Here is a 22,812-nt window from a genome sequence, read left to right on the forward strand (position 1 = left end):
TTAAAGAAAGTTTGCTTTAGACTTGGGGGTTGGAGGGTGGGGATACCCTTGCAAAAAATGCAAGCATTAACCTCAAGATTATGACAAAAGCAAGTCCAAGAAAAATACTGTTCCTTCTCATACGAAATATGAAATCACCTTCTCCTCTGTGAGAATAACCAAACTGGTGAGGAGCTATTTTGGATGATCTCTGCCCCCATCACTTAACCTCATTTGGCTTCATATTGCCTTTTAAATTGCCTTGTCAAATCTCACTGGAGAAGCAGACCTATTTATTCTCTTTATTCAAGAGTTCACAGAAACTGTCTTGCAAAATGTTAACTTTAATATATTGGGAAGATAGGTAAATAAAAGTCCAAATAACTATAAAAGATGACTCTTTTAAATAAAGCACGGTAGTGGAAGCATCAGTAAGTATTGGGTTGAACCTGGTTGCCATGCTGTGTGAAGTCAGCAGGGTCCAGATGGCTCTCGTGATGATCGCTGTAGCCATACATCTAGAAAATCTATGAAGCTGATTTCTATCATGAGAAGGCTGTTTACCTGTCAAAATAACCCCATCCTTCAATTATACCAGAGAGGGAATTCTTTCCATCTACTTTTGGCCACATTGCATTCTCAGGGCATAGATTCAGGCCAGAAACCCTAAGCTAACAATATTTTATGGGGCATTTGATGGCCCAACACTCAAATATTTCCCTCACTGGTATCTGAAATTTCACTTGTTATATCTGCCTTCATTTAGTTGGTTTGCCTTGTGCAACATCGCTGTCCTGAAATGCTTCCTTTCTCCTAAGCACTGTTTGCAACTAGAACAGGCTAATGTTGATGTCTCACGCAATTAACAATTTTCTGAATGCTAGCCATGCCTTAGATGAGATACCTGAGTCAAAAGGGAAAAATATGACACATGATTTTCTTTTGTAGAAGAGGAAGCTTCTAGGGGCACCTGGGCCATCGATTAAGCATCAGACTTTGGCTCGGGTCATGATCTCGGGGTCCTGGGATTGAGCCCTGTGACAGAATCCTCGATGAGCAGGGAGTCTGCTTGTCCCTCTGCCCCTGCCCCCGCTCATGCTCTCTCTCACTCTCCCTCCCTCAAATAAAAAAATGAAAAAAAAAAAAAAGAGGAAACTCTAAGAATGTTATTTGTTTTATATTATTCAGGGTTCTGTAGAGAATCAGAACCAATATATATATAGTGGGCGCCTGGGTGGCTCAGTTGGTTAAGCAACTGCCTTCGGCTCAGGTCATGATCCTGGAGTCCCGGGATCGAGTCCCGCATCGGGCTCCCTGCTTGGCAGGGAGTCTGCTTCTCCCTCTGACGCTCCTCCCTCTCATGCTCTCTGTCTCTCATTCTCTCTCAAATAAATAAATAAAATCTTTAAAAAAAAAAAAAAGAACCAATATATATATAGAACCTATATAATATATATGTATAATATGCAATATATATTATATATTTTGAGAGATATATATCTCATGAGCTATTTATTTTAAGGAATTGGCTCAAGCAGTCGTGGGGTCTGGAAAATCAAAAATCTGTAGGACAAGCTGTTAGGCAGAAAACTCAGGTTAAGAGTCATTGTTTCCATCTTGAGTCTGAAATCAGCACGGCAGACCAGTCAGGCTGGTGACTCAGGCACAGTTTCTATGTTGCAGTCTTCAGACTGAATTCCTTCTTCTTTGGGAAATCTATGTTTGATGGTAAGGCCTTCAACTGGATGAGGCCCACCCACATGGTGGAGAGTATTCTACTTTACTCAAATTTTACCAATTTAGATGTTAATCACATCTAAAAAATACCTTCTGCCCAGCAACATTTAGGCTGGTGTTTGGCCAAATAACCAGGCATGATAGCTTAGTCAAGTTGACACATAAAATTAACCATCATAATTGTATTGTATAGAACATTGAACTAAACTTTATTTCCAAAAACTAAAACCATCTAAATACTTCTCAATTTTTTATCAATCATTGCTTGGACTAGCCCTGGATTTTACCTCCAGGCTTGACTAGATCACACATTTCTAACTCACCCTAAGCAGCCCAGGGAAGCTAGATTACACCTCTAGTCCTGTGCTACTGGTCTGGAGCTAGGAAATTTCACCACCTCCCCCAGGCATGGAAGGAAGAACTGATCACCACACCTCTGTACATTTTTGTGAAGTATCTATTAGCTCCTCTCTGTCTTTGGGTTCATTCATCTATTTTTAATAAAATTCCATTAGCTCACACTTTACACATGAACTGTTATAAACTCTTTATAATATTAACTCATTAATCCTTATAACCCATGAGGCTGATACTGCTATGATCTCCATTTTTTTTTTTTCATGAATTTAAGTAACTGGTTTAAAATCACAGGGTCAGTTGCTGGCCCTTAACCATTCTCTTAATTATTAGGCAATCTTTATATTAAGAAAGAGGTTTTGTGGGGCGCCTGGGTGGCTCAGTCTGTTGGGCGTCTGCCTTCGGCTCAGGTCATGATCCCAGGGTGCTGGGATCGAGCTCCAAGTCAGGCTCTGTGCTCAGTGGGGAGTCTGTATGAGATTCTCCCTCTCCCCTCGCCCCTACTCACGCTCTCTCTCACATAAATAAATCTTTAAAAATAAAAAATAAAATAAACGCAGTTTAATTGCCTCTTTCTCAATTGAATCAGTTCAGTTTAAAAATAGCTACACTACACTTGGGATACTTTCTGCCTGATTCTTGTAACCCTAAAAATTTTTTATGAGTTACTCTCATAGATTTTTCAAAAATCCTATCCACGTAGTGACCACAGAGACTTAGTGACTTTGGAGAGAATGACCATGGGTTTCAGTCAACACTATCCCTATCCCAACACTATCATATCACAGACATGACTAGAGAATTAAGCCCAGTGATTGTTCTACATACACATAAGAAGCATCTACATCATGGCTGTGGGTTTTTTGGTTACAAGAATGTGATCCTGCAAGTCATCACCATTATAAATCAAGTCAGGCTACAATAGAACATTTCATCTAAAGGTAAGTTATCATGGTGGAAGGCAACTATGATATGCCATGTTGTGGAATCAGATTCTTGATTTTAAAAATATGCTTACAATCAAATTGAATCAGCTTAGCAGAAAAATAATTATAAAGATTGAAAATTCCCCATTCCTCCAAGCCCTTTTTTTTTTTTTTGGCTTGTTAGTAAACTGATGTTGAAGAGACACTTTCTCCCCTGAAGGAGACTGCTGTCTCAACTGATAAATCATACAAGCTCCAGTGAATGTATGTCATCACCCTCAGGAATGACAGGTCTATCTTTGTCACTCTTGTGGGATTTGAGCATTGATGCTGTAAGAGAACTTGACTAGTAACCTTCACCTGGACCTTCCAAACTCTGCACGTTAACTCCTTGATAAAGGCTAATATTTTCACAGGTTGACAGGGTTGGGAGAAGCGGGTCACTGAGCACTTTGACACTTTTAAGTCAGTTTATAGTAACTTGATGAAAAACGTTAGGTTTTGCTGTACTTGGCAATCACTGGGACAAATGACAAGAAAATGAATAGATGCGACCCTCAGAACGCATTTGGCTTCATTCTCTCAGATATGTGCATACGAGGGCAGTTTATACAAGGTCTGGTTTGACTAAAAGGACACACCATTGATGTTCTCTGAGTTTCGATGGAATGCCTTTCACTTTATATTGGGTTTTTAATTCTAAAGCTAGTTAGCCACTTCCGGGTGTATCGTATCAGTGAGGTAGATGCATTAGGGCAGTGAATAGGAAGAAGCAATCTATTCCCCTTATTCTGTGCAAAATTTAAGACAAAGCTAAATTTTACTAAAGACAGATCCATACTCAGAGGAAAGGACAATTCTTAAAAGCCCACTGTATTTATATCCAAATGTTTGAAAATAGATCTATTTAGATTCTATCCAGGTGTATGGTTTCAGGTCTTTCTGGTGTGCTCAATTCTTCTCCTGCTCTCAATGTCATTTTGGTTTAAAAATACACTACCTTTACATCCTATGACCAAAAGCCTTGGAACACCACGAAAATGGCAATTTACGTTATATTTCATGCATCCAACAAATGCCGATTTCAAGAGACTACACAAACAGGATTCTTTTGAGTTGTTTTATTGATGACAGAAACAAGTGCATAATTAAAGATCTGATGAGGAATCTGCAAACAATAAAGAATGTGTCTATTGCCAGCAAAATACAATTATTCCAGGTCCTTTAGACACTACAAATATAGAGTTCTTTCACACCAGAAGGTTCATGTGTGACAAAGCCATTTTAGGAGGTTTAATTGTGCTTCTACAAAACCTTCAAAGAGTGAGGTAGTTTCCTTTACCCACGTTGTTCTCCACATTTCCACTACACTTTCAATGATCTTGAGTCCTTTCACATATCCTGTAAACAACTTTTCCAGAAGGCCAAGCCTTATTTACAAAGTGTTTCTTTCTACTTGATTTTTCTTAAAGAGAATTTCAAGAATTACTACACAACTAGAGAAATTTGAGAGACTCAATGGCTGGGCTTTTTCATTGCAATTAGATTTAGATGCAAGAGAACACATTCTAAAAATTCCATAGTTAAGCTGATATTCTCCTGTTTCTATCTGTAAACTCTGATTTAAAAACTGCTTCCTCAAACTACTTATTTTCTCTCAGCCACCATTACCAAGTAAGTGCAAATTCTTCACAACAGTGGGTTAGGCTCTGTTTATTAGCTACTTGAGTCCACTACAGAACCATCATTCATTCTCAAAAGTCACCAGGGAAACATCTGCAGAATTTATAGATACTTACAGATTAGCCAGCTTATTTCTAAGACCTCATTCAAAATCTACTTATAGCCATACACTTGAGAGAATTCCTGCACTCTTCAAAAACTTATCAATGAAGTAAAAATTGAGGCAGATATTTGCATTCCTGCACTAACCCTGAGGATGACTTTAATGACCACTGTGAAATCAACTTGGGGAAACTGCAGCATGATTTTAGTTTAAAGACTAAATGTCAATATTCAACTAATTTCCAAGTCAGTTAACCTTCACCAAGGAAAAGGGGATGGTGGTAAATTGTATTTCTAAGGGGGGCACGGGGTGGGGCAAAAGTCACAATCTACTCCTTGTCACTTATTTTTCAGCCTCAAGAAGCTTCACAAATCTTAAATGTTGAAGAAATGACACAATAGACCTTACAGACTATTGCAATTATAAAATAAAGTCTTACCTAAATTTGTAGTAAAGTGTTTTCCATGTAACAAGACTATCAGATTATTACGTCAAGATCAAGGCTTAATTCGAATGTCCGATGCACTGACCACTCTGTTTAGCCCCTTCCTAATCGGCACTATTTGTATTTGGCACCTATGTTGAAAGCTAACGGTGCCTACGGCTGGCAGGATAAGGAAAAGGCTTCTCTGGACAACACAGAAGCAAGTTTGATTTTTTTCCCCTCTATTCCTTCCTCTACCTTCAGTTGTTCTTCTTCTGACATCTCTAATTAAAAGTTTCTTTCCCTATAATTTAATAATGGGCAACAAGGAACCTAGCCATTGTGAAGTGGATGTGCAGAGAAATCTGTCAATGAAACTGTATTTCAATTCATTCTCATACCACAGCTTATCGTCAATTCTTACCATCCCAGCAGTGGATTCTGTAAGCTGGACATTATGCAACTCAAGTTTCAGACCTTATTAGTAGGGTCTACAGTGTTATGAAAAATTCAGCTCCAGACAGAATATGATTACTTAAGACTTCAGTCACTGTATCCAGCAGATTTTAAAGACTGCTTCATTTCTAATACCGAATTTCATGCCTTTACCATTCACTAAAGCAAATATATTTACTTATATCTGATCCCAGGGAATTATTTACCCACAAATGCTATTATATCCTGTTGCCTTTTTTCTAATCAAGCCCCCCAAATTAATATCTGAGAAGTCTTGTCATAGAGTATGTATGCTGGAGAGAAAAATCACTTTCTTCTACCTTTGAATTATTTAAAATGTGTTTTGGCAATGATGAATACGATAATCTCGTTGCAATACTTTAAAAGGCCTTTCTTTTAAAACCTCAAACCATGAAAAATCATTGTTATATTAGTCTTCCATCTGATTTTTCTGAGTAGCTGGATCCATCATTTTCAAGCTAACACTCTAAACAGTTTGATTCATTATATTTTCCAGAAAAACGCACCCTAAGAACATTTTAGTTCAATAATACCTGACTTTGAGTTTAAGATCAACAAGGATGCTGTAATTTAAGGTGATCTTTTGTTAGATGAACTATGACAAGTTAACATTGCTCCAAAGAATGTAGTTAACAAATATACTAGGTAGGCTGGCAGTAAGTAGTAAATCAAGAGGGAATTCACACCATGTAGACAGTGGCTGAATAACCTCTAAATACTAACCCCACTGAGTAGTTTTGCACTAGAAGGAAGGAAGGAATGAAAAAAGGAACAAATTTCCTTAAAAAAATGAGATGACAATATTCATTGTGACTTCTTGATAAGAGATGTGTTCTGGCTGTCAGATCTCATCATCTAATTACATTAAATATTTCCCTTTTCATCTAAAAATTTGCTTATGTAGTAGAGTATCAACTCCATGAATATAATGTCTATGTACTATTTATTTTCTAAAACTAACTTCCTAATCCCTACTGCTAGTTATGTTAGATACAAATTTGTGGGTACTCAACATTTACCAAATTAAATGACAAAGTGAACTCTAATCTTTATGACCTTTGTCATAGGTAATGCTTACCGAAAAGCTGGTACTCTTTGTCTCCTTTGGGGGGAGACATCTGGAAAACAGGTGAACAAATCCTACTTGTGGTAAAACAAAGTGACAGGTGTTATAAAGTGTCCACTAAAACTATTTGTGAGCATTACTATTTATAACCTAAGTTTCTGCATATCCACATAAGAAATCCACATTACAAAGAATTCTTGGATCACATTTAGCATCAGAACATGAAGTAGGGAATCCTTACAATGGTTCTCTAACCCCTAAGCCCTTTGCTTTTAGTCCATCTGATGAAAACTGATTGCCCTAAATATTTTAGAAAAGATAAAGTGAACAAGTGTTGTCATTTTCTGCTTAAAATACATTTTCCCAATCATAATGGTAAACTGAACATATACTTTTAAACAGGAACTTTTTAAGGAAAAAGAATACAGTGACTGAGCGCTGAGTGGGAAAGGGGAGAATAAGTAAACTTACTGGCAGCTGATTTTATAGCACATCACCCCTAAAGTGGAGGGAGCTGATTCTGCCACCTTAGTAAAAAGGCTCCTACAATTCTTTTGACCAAGATATACTCATTAATTGCCTCAAGCGTTTAAGACTGCTGATGTGAGGAAAGCAAGACCCCTTGTTTAGGTACAATTACATCAAGCAATAAAATGGATACGATGAAGAATTTTAACCTATGGCGTCTAACGTAGGCTTCCCCTAACTCCAGGAGGGCTGACCCTGCATGTCATGTAGGTGGTGTTACGCTGTGCTTTCTTGCTGCTACCGTCGGTGACCTTTTTTTTTTTCTTATGGTAATATTTTGAGAAAAGAATCGAGGGTATTTACCGAGTAGAAAAAAAAACATGATTCCCTAACAATTTTTCTCTTCCCTTATTTCTCTTTCCCTTTCACTCTTCCTTTGTACTTTTGAAAGCAAAGGTAAAAACAGGTATTAGTTTATTCATTCCTGCCAGTGGCAGGTCCTAGAGAACATGCTGCGCACTCCTGCAGCTGATGCTTCTTTTGGGCATCATGAACGGAATCCTTAATAAATGACTGTAACCGAGAAAATTTCTAATAGCCAGTATCTTTAGGAAATGCCCAAGTTTTGTTTATGTCTGAACACTTGATTTTAAAATCCTGGTTTCTACCCATGTGTTTAGGAAAAAGCTGACAAACTTGGTCTGAAATGTAAAAACTGAAAAAAAAAGTGGGAGGAAGAGAACATGCAAAATAAGTTAATCATTATCATTCTAAGTGCCACCAGTTCTGTTTATATTCATGCACATGTGAATTGTTGAATCTCATTTGATCAACCCAATTAAACATTAAATAATTGCAGCCAATTATGCAAATATCAGCAACAATATTAATTTGTTGATCTTTTTGAGCAGATTAGCCTCACATGTTCCTAATGCTAGACTATCTTACGCCATAAATGATCAATTAGTGTTAGGATAACTAAGTCTTGAAGAATGGATAATTGCCTAGTTATAATGTGTCACTCTTGCTGTATTAATCCACTGCAATTAAACAAATAGTGCACAAGGAAAAAAGATGTGCAGATGTTCCTTTTAAATCTATTTAACAAGTTAGTGTCAAGGTCAATTTTCTGTCTTACTACTTAAAAGAGAATGGCAGATTGTGTTCTCTGTTTTAGGAGACCTCCCCCAGTTTTTTAAAATGTATATCCTTAGTTTTCACTCCATCTGGTAGAAAGGGCTTAAAATGCTCTTAAGGTTTGATCAAAGAAATCACAGAGACATAATGTCAAGATATATTGTTCTCTAACTTCTACAACGGACATGTGTTGCCATACTAAATTTAGAGATGCAAAGTATAAAATGTATTTATGGCAAACAAATGATTTCCGTTTCTCATAGAAACGTGAGTCTAGTTATTAAGTGCTACTTGACAGGTTAGAATTACCTTTAAGTCTTTTCTAGACTACTATATTAAAAACGAGGTCACGGGATTTAGCCAAGGCAAATGCACACCCTTAGAATACTACTTGGTGAATGTGTGTAGAGGACAGTTAAAGTACTTGAGGCCTGAAAAGAACAGACTCTTCCAAGACTTCAGATCACCAATTAAAAGCCCCCTAAGAGATATTTTTACTATTCCTTTTCATCTTATACTTCCCTAATTTTCATTTTACCATCCCTATCTAACAGGACCCTATGGTCAAAAGTCTTGGAAAAGAATCAAAGCCCCATTTGCTATGTGCTGCTAAATGCCTTAAGGAAATTTTTCTAACACATCAAACTTTTAGAATGTTTTTTTTCCTTGCTCTGAAAAGAGAATGAAATATGATCAGCAAGATGAAAGTTATTAGACCTGAGGGAAACCAAAATATAATGTCTGAGAGTTGACCTTCCAAGGGTAAATGTTTTCTAGCAAGATCTGACTTTCCCCTAGATAAACCAGGATTCAATTTTAACTCACAGCTCCTAAATGAGGAAAATAACATCTAGAATTGCTCTCCCTGTATCCTAACCACGTGATCATCCAATCCCCATTCAAAAGAAATGAACGCCTACAAAAGCAAAGTATACCCCTTTGCTTTCTACCAAAAAGCTAGATATGAGGATTTATTTTGTATTTAACACTTAACAAATGTCATTTCCATTTGGTTGGTATGATATCACGACCTCACTAGAGCTGTTATTTCAATTCCAAGACAGTCTTTAAATACAAAATAATCCCTCCAACAAGCTATGCCTTTGAGTATCTCTAATGACTTAGCAGTCCCTGGAAAATAAAGACAATATGAGGTACATGTGCACAATGTCAGAATCAACCACAAATTCTAATAAAGAGGTTTCATAATATAGAAACAAAGGTGGTACACTTCTATAGAAGCTAAATGATCATTCATTATTTAATGAGTATCTGTTATGTGCCAGGCAGGGGGCTACAAAGATGTCTAAGGCACAAGACCCTCAGTCTTGTATTAGAGCCTGGCAAACCGCCAATTACAATACACTGCAGAAAGGACAATGGTGGAAATGTGCACAGGTCTTGCTGATGCACAAGGAGAACTTGGAGCAGACCGTGACAACATCAAGAAGGGGAGAGATTTACCTTAAGATGGACATTGGGCGGGGGGGAGGGCCTGCAAAAAAAAATGTGAAGGGAAGAAAACCAGTTTTTCAAAGTCTTAATGATAAAAAACCAAAACAAAACCCAACCATTTTCTGAAGATGAAGATATATCACAGGAAATGTTACCTATGACATTTACTCAGATCAGTTTTCAAACACAAACTCATTTGGTTGAGGAGACTATAACTTAAGCTAAGGAATAAACAAACACTTCTGTATCTGAGTAAAGTATTAAGGGAGGCACTAAGATTATTGAGGAAAATTCTATGCTATATGGCTTACATGATCATCTTTCCAAGAGAAGGTAAAGTAAGCTTCTACTACCAAGTTTACAAAATAGCACTTGATTGCAATTCATTTTCTCTGGCATGAAGAAACAATCACCCCGGTAACACTGATAATACAAACTACATTATGCACAACTAAAAACAGGTAGCTAAAGAAATCTATCATAATTCAACTGCAACGGTCTGTCTCAACAGCACACAGGTGATATCCTGTATTTTCCATTCAGGACACTATGATTGTCCAGTCGCTCTCTTCTCTTCCGTACTACAACAAAAAAAGCAAGAAAACATATTTAAGTGCAAAAGCTAACAGTGGAGGAATCGCTTCTAAACTCAGTAATACAACCAACATTGTACAAAAGGTATGCTCCTGTTTTGAACATTAAAAGCATATTCACATTAAAAATGCGATTAGAGAGAAAGAATCAAATACCTGGAAAGAATCACAAATTTCATAATTATGGTTGAACTCAAATTTATAGCTGGTATAGGTCTGGAAGTACTGCCTTTTTATTGCCATTCTGTATTTAGCTTCTGCTGTCCAAATAAAGTAACTGAGTTAAATTTAATTATTGTCATCTTTACTCTAAAGAAGTAATGTTCAAAGTGTATCCCCCAGACCAGGAGCATCCGCATCACTAGCCCTAGCGCAGACTTCACTGAATCAGGAAAGTCTGGGGATGGGTCCAGGCAACCATGCCTCAGCCAACACTTCCGGGTGATTGTGACGTTAAGGTTGAGAGTCACTGCTCTAACAGCCCCCTTCTCAAGAGTGTTTTGTGTTTGTGGACAAAAATATTAAATGGACAAGCCCTGTGGCTCTGAACAGCAACTCTGTTCTCTAAAGTTGTTCTGTGATGTTAGCATCCCAATTTTTCTTATTCTTTCAAAAGTTATGGAACTACATCAGAATCAGAATTTGATTATTTGCATCAAGTGATTCACTTTTACCAACCAGAATTTTCATACTTAAAACTGAATTAAATGAAATAAAGATATTCCAGATGTCAGAAGTAGAAAGCTAGTTTTGATTCATTCATTCATTCATTCAACAAACATCTCTGTGTGTAAATGAGCTCTCACTCTTTGGGCAAGTACTGCATGTTAAGGCCATGGTGCCAAGTGCTTTACAGACTCATTACTAAATTTATCCTCACGGTAACCCCAGATAGTAGGTGCCACTATCAATCTCATTTTATGGATGAGAAAACTGTATTAGGGAGATTGAAAAACTTACTCAGGCAATTAGTAAATGGTAGAGCCCAGACTCTAGCCAAAGGTCTCTCTCACACCAAATTACATGTTCTTTGCTACTATCTGTAATTCCTGCCACGTGTTCACATAGCCATGTGTGTGGAGACAGACTTGGAACATATCTCCCCTACCACCCAGAGCAGCATGCCATTATGTCTGCCACCATGTGCTTGCCTAAATCACTCAGATGATGTCCCCCTTTCAGTCTTAATAGAACTTCAGTTGAAATTCATACAAAACATACAAAGTTCTGAATTGGAAAGAACTTTAATGATCATCTAAAATGTAGGGGATTCGGGGCGCCTGGCTCAGTCAGTAGAGCATGTGACTCTTAATCTCAGGGTCGTAAGCCCCATGTTGGTTGTAGAGATAACTTGAAAGTGAAACCTTTAAAAATAAATAAATAAAATGCAGGGGATGAGTCAAATAGTGGGGCTCTGGATTTTTATTTCAGAACAATTCCACTTTGATTGGTTTTGTATATTGAGATTCCAGGAAAGATTTCTTTTGTATAAAGTTCTGCTCCTTCAAAATCTAGTGTGGGGTGCCTGGGTGACTCAGTCAGTTAAGCATCTGACTCTTGATTTCGGCTCAGGTCATGATCTCAGGGTTGTGGGATTGAGCCCCGCATCAGGCTCTGTGCTCAGTGCGGGAGTCTTGTGTTCCCCTCTCCCTCTGCTCCTCTCCCACTCACACTCAACACTCTCCTCTCTTCCTCTCTCACAAATAAATAAAAATAAAATCTTTAAAAAAAAAATAATCAAGGGGCGCCAGGGTGGCTCAGTCGGTTAAGCGTCTTCCTTCGGCTCAGGCCATGATCCCGGGGTCCTGGGATCAAGCGCCGCATCGGGCTCCCTGTTCATTGTGAGGCCTGCTTCTCCCTCTCCCTCTGCCTGCCATTTCCCCTGCTTGTGCTCTCTCTCTCTCAAATAAAATCTTTAAAAAAAAAAAAATTTTTAAAAATCAAATGTGAAGAGCAATGAACTTTTTAAGCCAAGCTTCTCATTTTACATATAGGGACATTAAGGCTCTAGAAAACTCTTAATCATAAGCCCAGAGCTCTTGCCTCTGTTTGATGCCATTTCTCCTATGTGACACTGTCCATGTGCTGTGTGCCTCTTAAAGAGCTTTAAAGACCTCAGAGAGCAGAATCTATCAAAATTGGTTAAAAAATACTGGGAGCCAAGAAGGGGTCTACTTACGACCTTCAGGTTTATAGAAAAAGGAGAATGAAGGAAGCCCAATGACTATAAGTGACTTGCTGAATCCATACCAGAAAGAGTTGTCTAAAGAGTGTGGCTTCCCACTATAACTACAGTTGTTGATTCATGATGAATGCTGGATAAAACATTCCCAAATTCTGCTTGATTTATGTATGGTGCTGACATGACTTAAGCTAAGATCAAAATATGTGTTTTATTTCTCGTGCCTGGATTCCCATTAATACATTAGACACTTATGCCATTAATAACAATTGAGTGTCATCACACTGACATTTTAGCAGATCTACATTATTGTGATTCACGCCCACCATAATTTCATCTTGAATCTCATCAGTTAAAGTAAATTTGCTTCCAATTAGTTGTTTTAGTTTTATAAACAGTCAAAAATCAATTTTGGTTACAATGACAGTCATAGGCCATCTAAGAACCTGCATAACATATATTAAGATTTACCCCTCGCATCCTGTAATTTATGCTTTTATGTAAAATTATAGCATTCTGAGATGCATCCAAGAGATGTGATAATACAGGTCATTTATAATACCTACACCTAGGCAGTTAGCAATCAAACTTTTCATTTGGATGATAGATAATTCGATTTAATTTTTCAAAGCAAAATAATTCAAAAGCAGAGATGACAGATTTTAGTAGAAATAGAAATTATCTTCTTTCCTCAGGAGCAGGTGTCCAGAGGAGGGGAAAGAACAATGTCTGCCTGGGCGAGGCTGTCCTTATCCCATCGTCAGGGTGATTACAAAACCACAGCAGCAGGCCCACACCTTCAGCATTTGGCAGGTGCACTCTAAGTCACATTGACTTGATGTTGTTCACTGGAATCAAAGACGAAGTTAAAGCAACATGGCAGATCAGACTGAGCCAGTGGTGTGATACTCTGAGCCTAACAGTGTGATGTACAGAAATTTCACCTTTCCTGAATTCCAGGAAGAACGCTACACCAAAACATGAATAATGACAAGTTCATTACTTCCCATTCAATGCACATATGGCAAATAATTTTACATGGCCTTTGCTAAAATGCCTTTTACCTTCAGCAGAAAGATCTTAGCAACATAAAGGGCAATCTACGTGTCATGCATTTACTCTATATGATGCCAATAAAAATATAATCAGTGCTGCCCACCAGGTAACAATTTGTTATTCTTGTTCTAAATCCTATTCAATGGCCTGCAAAGCTCTGTAATCCTGTAATGTGGAGAAGTGTATATTAGGGAACAAGGAGGGGCTGGGAAGTTGGTCAAGGGACTGTGTCATCAAGGCAATCTGGCAATGTTCACTTAGTATGCACACAAAGAGAAGGATAACTCAGGACATCAGCAGGGGAAAGTGGTGGGGCTCTTTAACTTATGTAACTAAAAGCCATCAAGCGGTTCCACTGAAAACAAGAAAAATGCAAGACTACTAATGGTCATTTATTCTCACAAAGCTGTAGCCACTAGTGGGGAAAACAGATTTTTGAAAGAAATTCCATCTGGTGGCCTGCAATCAATACAGATCCTGCTCCTAGCTCACTGGGATTTCCTTTCCCTAACCTACTCAGGACCTCTCAAGTCTCTGCAATCACTACTTCCCACTTTCTAAAACCTCAACAGCAGCACTGCTACTTACACAAACATACTGTCCTGATATCTGAGGCCTGGATTCCAGCTTTTATCTGATCCTGATAGCAGTCTTGGTATGTGTATTTCACTTTTTTTTTTAAGTGAAAAATCAGGTCCTCTGAAAGTTTTCTTGCAAAGTAATTTGACGTTATTCAAGACCTTCCTCCCACCTCTCCTCAGAATGTGTTAATATACAAGAGCAACACGTTTCTGTTCTTCAGTATTTGCCTGGTATATCCCTCACTTATTCATTCCTTTTTTATTTATGCAAGAAACATCACTGAGTACATACTAGAGCCCAGGCCCTGCACTGAATATTGGGGTTACGAGAAGGGAATAAAACAATCCTTACATTCAAACAACCTGGAACAAAGATAAGTGTGTGACTAAATACAATTTAAAGGCCATATGTGATCATTCCAGGTGCTATGGAAGCTGGAGGAAGAACTAGCATTTGAATGAATGAATAGGTGTTTGTACTGGGGGAAAGGGATGTTGTTCAAAAGAGATTTTAAAGGTTCCTCAAGGAGATATGCCTTGAAGGACAACCAATAACTTCTCAAGTGGGAAAACTATAGAAGGTACAGAAAGGCAGGAAGAAGCAACAGAGAGCAGAGCATATTGGAGAACAGAGAAGACCCCAAATGGCAGGCACATAGGTTAATATGATGGTGAGTAATCAGATTAGCAAAGAGGAATGGGAGAGAAAAGAAACATTGGCAATATGGTCAATGTTCTCCAAGTTTCAGTTTGGTTAAGTAACATAAACGTGTTTTTGTTTGTGGCTTAAAAAAAGAAAAAAAGAGACTGTCATTTGAAATGCTCCCCTCCTAAGAGGTATTTGTAGGGCAATCTAAAACCCATGGAATTATATGGAAAATTAGCCAAACGGAATGAATGCTTAACCTCAGAGGTTCTTACTCAGATACAGAAATACACAAGTTAAATGAAAAGCAAATCTGTGGTTAAGAAGGAATTTCCCCCCCAGGTCACAGTGGCAAGAATCTTGAGGGTTTTTTGGTTGTTGTCTCTCTCCTCTTCTTCAATTTACCAGAGCACTTTGTAGGAAATATCCATGTTTCCATGTAACGTCAAAGAGATCAAACGTAAAACATGATGCAATTCTATGCTTTTCTCCTCAACAATCGCTTAAGTTATTTTTCTTGGAGAGAAACAGATACCCATAGCTTCGTTGACAGCACCAATTTGCCATCTTGTAAGAGAGTAATTTTGAAACTTTAGGTTCCATGCCCACAGGCATAAAATAATTGAAAAAGGATGTGGTCTTAGATTCTGAATGGATGGTCCTTTGTTACTTAACAATTTGGACGGGAGTTGGTCCTTCTGGTTTGTGGTTTAATTCAGAATCATGTATCCTGTGACTATCCCTTTGTTTCCTTGTTCCTAGGGAGCTCTGAATGTATCACTAATTTTCAGTGTTACTACCATTATACTTTACTACCTAGGGTAAAAAGAGAAATTATTAATTTCTTCTTAGCTACAGGCACTATAGAGACTATATACAGGTAAGACGAGAATATTGTTTCTTCTCATTCTCTGCTTCATATATATCTTTTATTTTTAAACATATTCATGTGGTCTCACATTTAAGTTGAATATTTATTTTGTCTTTCTATAGCTTTGACATCTCTAATTTTTTTTATCCCTTTTATCACTATTATATCACCAGCACCTAGAACAGCTTCTTGCATACTGTTTGTGCTCCACACACATATTTATTGAATGAATTAGTCAAAAACATTCCTTGCAGTCCTAATCTTACTTTAAAAACACTCTGAGAACTTTTGTATTGGCTTGCCACCTTGCCCCGAAAATACGTCTTTGGGCTTCTCTTCTATTTATACTTTCGGGTTCTGATGCATATATTTTGTCACTATCTGCCTGGGGATGACACGCATTTCTGCTTTGGCCGGTCTTAGCCAAAGCTAAGATGATGATTATGTCCATCAAACACCTCTACTTAGATCTTTCTTCCGATTCAAATTTAATACAGTTTGATTTTTCCCCTCAGCCTAGTCGACTTCTATTCCTTTTCTTCTAATCCTTTACAACCGAATCAAATTAAGTATAAATTTTCTTATTTTATCTAATCTCTAAGAGGTGACTCTGAAATCTCTTGTTTTGTGTATTGACTTTCAATAGAATGAAACATTCTCTTCTCTCTTCTGTACAACTTGTTCCAGAAATTTTTCCAAAGTGATCTTTTCTTATCACAATAACGACATACCCCCTTCCCCTTAAAAATCTTTCAACTTCTGTTTTGGATAAAGGCTTTCATAATCTAGCCAATTATATATTTTTGTTCTATTTACGCTTTTTATTTGACCAAAACACTAATAACTTACTACTTTCATCAGATTTACTCAGATAACTGTAAAAAAAATTAAGATGACTAAAACATCCCAATATTTTTCATTAAAGTTTTACTTAATTTATTCCAAATTGTTTCTATGTACAAAACAACTCAGTAAATTATGTCTTCTAATATTAAGAAATTCCTTTATTTTATTTACGGAAGATTCCTTTATAGAAAGCCTTCACTGAAGAGGGGAAGATCGATAGTTCATTGATTCAAAAACCACAATCATTCTTACCTTTTAATATTATTAATTTTGCATAAATGTTGCTGAGTAAGTCTTCCAAAAATACCATTTTTATCACTATCCTAGGACCTCAGTCACTCTGGAGGGGGCTGCTGCTTTGCCAACCAACTTTTTTAGCTTTTAGACCTGGCACTGTTGGCTATCACCCAAACTATCAGACTTTATTTCACATTTCCCAGTATGAATCTCAGCTTCCCCTGGCTATGTTCAGTGAGTGGTAATGATGATATCTGGGCTCAACAAAAACTTTCAACAACTTGTAAGGTGTTTGCAAATTACAGAACAGTCTCTTTTATATGACCCAGCATTCAATACCTGGTACTTGATATGCCTGCCTAGAAATAGGCTTAACTGCCTGATGAGACACTACTGTAAACTGTTGCTCAGGAAAACATAAGCAGAACAAGGTTAACAGTATAAAAAAAAAAAATAGGTATGCACACTCTTTGACCCAACAGTTAACAATCTCACGAACTTATCGTAAGGAAATAATCAAAGATTGCACTGTACATAACAGTTAAAAAATTGCCAACAGCATAAATGTTCAATAATAATACCTCTTTTAAAGTTGTGGTGTATCCATATAATGGAATCCAATTACATGGAATTAAGAAATTTATTGATATGAAAAAGCAAATGATTTATTAGGTAAAAAAAAAGCAGGTAACAAAATCATCTATGACCCTATTAGAAAAAATTATCGAAAAGTATATAAACACAAAATATCAAAAGTTGAGACATCAAAAATTAACAATGGTTATATTTCAGTGTTGAAATCACAGGTAATAGTTTTCTTCTGTGCTTTATTCTATAAATTTAATTTGTTAACCCCAAATGGCAGTGCTTACTACTCTCTTCTCTCCACTGAAATATGATTTGACTTTAAGTTCTGACTGAAATAAGATGACATTTTCAAAGAAAGAAGCCCTTACCTGAATATCAGTCAATTTGTCCAAGATCCGACTTGCAAGCTTCGGACCATTCTCCATAGTTGGGATGTGTATAGTCTACGAAAGAAAACCACATGCAGTATAATTTGAGGATATCCATGTAGATGGTGACAGTAAGTAAGACACTCAGCAATTCTAGTGTGTCAAGGCAATTCCATGGAGATAAGGAATGGTACTATGATAACCTGATTATGTACACTAGCTCCCTATGCCAAAGACCCTTTTCTATTCTGAATTTGAATAAAAACAAACTAGCCAATGACAGGTTGTTTCTTGTCTACCAACAGATTTGAGGGCACAACTGGTTTATATGTCAGTCTTTAGGCTGATGTGAGGAACCAAAGAGAAGCTATGGGAACCAAAAAGAGTGGCAAGACATAAAGAATCTTACCCCTTTCAGGATTCTGAGAATCTACAGGATGAATGATTGGCCTCTGTACCTAATCCTTCTGGCAGGGAATGAGAACTCAAAAACATTTTGCCACAAATTAAAGCAAGTCATTGCAGGAACATAAATTAAAGCAAGTCTATGCCTTCACAAATGGGGCGACTAAACTTATGTCTGTTCAAAGTCAGACCTGCGGGGGCTACAACCTCCACAATGCTGGATGGCATGGTTACACTGGGTACTGAGAGATTTCATGCCCCTAATTTACATTTGAGTCATGCCCATTCCTGCCTCACTGGCTTGCAGGCTTTTGATAGTCTGATTTTAGCAGATATAGCCCATGCTGTCACTTTTCTTCTTACACTCTTTGTGATAACAGGATAATTAGATGTACCGGTTAGTTCTGAATAGCCTGTGAAACAAGACTATTAAAAATGCATTGGACTTTATCGACTTCTTATTTCTAGAGGTGAAATAATTGGACTTTAAAAATCTGACCTAATGGCAACTTTAGTTAAATAAAAAAGTGGACCAATAATGCATTTACCTAGATATTACCATAATAAAATGTGAAACAGTAGCTTTATAATCAGTATAAGTATTGATACATAATAATTTAGTTCTTCTCCTTCGAAACGATCAATCTCTAGATGGAATCATGTCAAAAGTCATTCCTTACAATCAAGTTTGAAAATTTCAAGCAATGAAGCAGCCACCATTAAAATCAGAAAAGAAAATTACTGAGGAAAAATAATTGTGTTAAATTTAAAAACCAATCAAATTTATATTTAATATGATTAATTTAAGCCAATTCACATTGTAAGAATTATACCCACATGCCTTTAAGCTATGACGTTAGACAATGATGTTAAATATCAGAGCTCAGGGGCACCTGGGTGGCTCAATCAGTTAAGTGTCTGCCTTTGGCTCAGGTCATGATCCTGGGGTCCCAGTTTCAAGCCCCACATTGGGCTCCCTGATCAGCAGGGAGTCTGCTTCTCCCTCTGTCCCTCACCCTGCTCGTGTTCTCTCTCTCTCTCTTACTCTCTCTGTTTCTTTCTCAAATAAATAAAATCTTTAAAAAAATGAATGAATGAATAAAAAAAACAAAAAACAAAAAACCCACAACCCTCCGCCCCCCACAAGGAATGGAAATATAGCACATATAAAATCAGATTAATTTACTGGGAGAAGAAAATTTCTTCCAACCAAATGACTGAATTTCTTTTGGAGGATTTTAGCAGGTGTATCAACTTTGCCAAATGAAAATTTTTTTATAAAATGGTCTAAGGAATAATAATGACAGCAGCAATAATAACAACAATAAATGCAGGAGTTGATCATTCAACTGAGTTTCCCACAGCTGTTTGCCATTACTACTCCAGTAGTTTAGGAGTCCTTTTGGAAACCAGAAACTGAAACTAACTACCTGTAGAACTTTTTAGTGAGCTAGTAGAAAGAAATAAGAGTGGAAACTTATTGGCACATCTCCAGTCCCTAAACTGACATAAGGCAGATGAGATACTTGTCTGAGGACAAAGCTGACTCCTCCCAAGATTGGAGCTTACACAAAATCACTGGAAAGATGAGAGTAAATAATTTGCTAATACAGGTTCATTGAGACAAACTGCTGTTATATTTAAAAAAAAAAAATCCTTTGCATCTTGGGTCCAACTAGCATTTCATTTACACATTTGAAGAATTAAATTATAGGCAAATGCTTGGAAATGACAGGAGGTGAAGAAATAGTCTTACCTCACCCTTGTACAGTATATCAGAAACTGGGCAAACGACGCAAGCTGTACCAGAGCCAAACAGCTCCCTCACCCGGTTCCCCTCCAGGGCTGTTGTCAGGTCGTCCATGGTGAGGTACCTCTCCGACACCTTAAATTCACCCTGTTTGGAATACAAAAAATAAAAATATTAATATTTTCAAGGGAAAGGCATGCAAAAAAAAAAACAAAAAACCCTGCAGTACTTACCTTCTTACTTTACATTCTGACTGAACTCAAATAATGTGAGAATTATCCTCTGAGGGAAAGCTGAGGAGAGCACCACCATCTTATGGGTAAACACACGAGGTGTTAAGCTACCTACTCGAGGTCACGGCATCTCTATTGTTTTATTTTATTTATTTTTTTTAAATTAACATATAAGGTATTATTTGTTTCAGGGGTACAGGTCTGTGATTCATCAGTCTTACACAATTCACAGCGCTCACCATAGTACTTACCCTCCCCAGTGTCCATCACCCAGCCACCCCATCCCTCCCACTCTCCTCCACTCCAGCAACCCTCAGTTTGTTTCCTGGGATTAAGAATTTCTTATGGTTTATCTCCCTCTCTGGTTTCATCTTGTTTCATTTTTCCCTCCCTTCCCCTATGATCCTCTGTCTTGTTTCTCAAATTCCTCATATGAGGTCATAGCATCTTTAAATGAGATGATCAGAGAATATAAAATAAGACGATCACTATAAAATACATGGTATATTTTCATACAGGCCAGCTTTTTTAGCCTTTATTTGTTGCCAAGTCTGAGGTCTCACAAGATAAGGCACCCCCAGTGCTAATTAAGGTATGCTCTATGTTAACAGTGTCTTGAACCCTATTTATCATAAAAGAATATATCATATAATATTAATAATTATAGCTACCATTTATTGAGCACCCATTGCATGCCAAGTTCTCTCACTTTTAAGGTGGGTATTATCATCCCCATTTCACGGATGAGGAAATTAAGGTTCAAAGGGAGGCTAAGTGACATCCCTAAATCCACACAGCTAGTTAAATGGCAGAAACTGAACTTGAACTCAGGTCTGATCTGACTGGCTCCAAATTTCCTCCTCTACTAGGTTTTTCATGGAGGGAAAACATAGACTGAGTTTCACTATCTGAAATATTTCATTATTTTAAAACATAGAAAATATATTTGGACTTTGAGAAATTGCACTGTATGTTTCTTTTCTTCCTAAATTCACTGATTCAGTTGACTTTATAGCAGAAATCCTCTTCCTTCTCTTTAGTATCCCACTAGGTCAGATTTCATCAGAGAATTACTGGTATAACCTCATCGACTTCTGCTGAACCATTTGAACTTATTTGCTTGAAGATAGGAAATGAAAAGAAAAATTGATGTTTTTAAGCTATCTGCTTAAACAATCTGTTTAATACTCATTCTTCAATCTGTTTCATTCTCATTCTTTTATGTTAATGGTTAAAGTTCAAAGTCTGTCTCATCTTATTTAAAAAAAAAAAACTATCCATTCTTTGTTGCCTTTTTTTTATTAAGATGAGAGTATTTTTTAAAACTTACAAATCCACAATAGATAAAAATGAAAATCACAGCCCTTGGCAAGATTTAAAACATTAGAAGAAGAAGGCATCATGCTGTAAGTATGATTTGGAAGGGTAGGGAAATATGCCTACAATAGAAATATGGCTTTTTGCAAGTTTCAATTTATCTCAGCCTGTAATTGCAATTATGTTGTTCAAAGGTAAATAAATAAATAAATAAATAAATAAAATTCCAGAAAATCAGCCAAGTTAACTGAAAACAAGATGAGCTCTGTGTTCTGGAAAAGAAAAAAAAAAATCTCTTGTAAATAAACAGAATTGTTTTTACTCTGCTCACCCTTACTTATCTTTGGACAATTTCCCCTGTCTGGCAAGTAATGGTAACCCCCCACATGCCTCTTGGCATTTATATCTCACTGTTTTAAAATAGCTTTTAAAATAAATTACAGCTAAGGAGTCAAGGAAAAACTTCCTCCATAATAACCTATTTTTCAAGCTAGCAAATCATTAGTGTGGGAAAGCATTTCCACTTGCAACTTGTCATCAAACCTTCTGTACTTGGTTGATTTTTTTCTTTAATAAAACAAAAATTACTGAGCTTCAAAAATACATCTTTCCAACTGCAAACATATTTAGGACAGGGCAAGCTGTTTGAAATTATACCAACAGTTTGTAAATGTCATGCCCAATGTGCCAGCCAGCATGTGGCAGTTGGGTCTTGTCTACTTCAGGGTTTTGTAGAATTATTTATAGCACATTTCCTTTATTTCCAAAGCCTTTTCCAGAGAAACTATGCTAGTCCTCTCCTAGATAATATGTGCGTTTCTAAACATTTGTCCTATTAATACTGTTTGACCACAGTGTGCTCAAAGTCTTTTCATGTCCCTTGGAGACCATTTTAACACATGGGTCAAAAGTTCCATCCAAGAATCTTTGCCAGATAACCAACTCATCCAACATTCGTCTTGAGTATGTTATAAATGTCATTTCAATACCAAATGGTTTAACATGCTTGCCCGTGTCACATGGATCAGAAACTCCACTGAAAACAACTACATTTGCCTGAGTGTTTTGACTTTAAAATAAGCATGTATGTGAATTGGGGAGGACAGGGGGCAGGAAGGAGGGAGAAAAAAGGCAGCCAAACTAATAACGTGATGTTAGCAAACATTTGTATGTCAGTAAAATTCTTTAATTTCTCTGACTAGCATGGTTACGCTGGAATAAATAGAGGAAAGGAAGAACTACAAATCACTGCCAATTGGAAACAACACACTTAGATTGGAAAAGTTCAGGACGGGCGAAATGGTAGCACATGAAGTATAAACCAGGT

General features: G+C 37.1%; 1 protein-coding gene across 4 annotated transcripts in view; it reads right to left on the minus strand.

Annotated features, from left to right (window-relative positions):
- Positions 1-4,105: 4,105 nt before the first annotated feature.
- The window catches only part of BCAT1 (branched chain amino acid transaminase 1), a 103,608-nt gene continuing 84,901 nt past the window's right edge, over positions 4,106-22,812 (minus strand). For all 4 annotated transcript variants that reach the window (XM_078075764.1, XM_078075763.1, XM_078075766.1 and 1 more), the window contains exons 9-11: positions 19,942-20,082; positions 17,781-17,855; positions 4,106-10,393 (exon numbers count right to left, since the gene is read on the minus strand). In XM_078075764.1, coding sequence (XP_077931890.1) covers positions 10,352-10,393; positions 17,781-17,855; positions 19,942-20,082 — 258 coding nt within the window. In that variant the 3' untranslated portion in view covers positions 4,106-10,351. The remainder of the gene's footprint in view (positions 10,394-17,780; positions 17,856-19,941; positions 20,083-22,812) is intronic.

Source organism: Halichoerus grypus, chromosome 6 (genome assembly GCF_964656455.1).
Source record: "Halichoerus grypus chromosome 6, mHalGry1.hap1.1, whole genome shotgun sequence".
In the NCBI taxonomy this organism is placed as follows: domain Eukaryota; kingdom Metazoa; phylum Chordata; class Mammalia; order Carnivora; family Phocidae; genus Halichoerus; species Halichoerus grypus.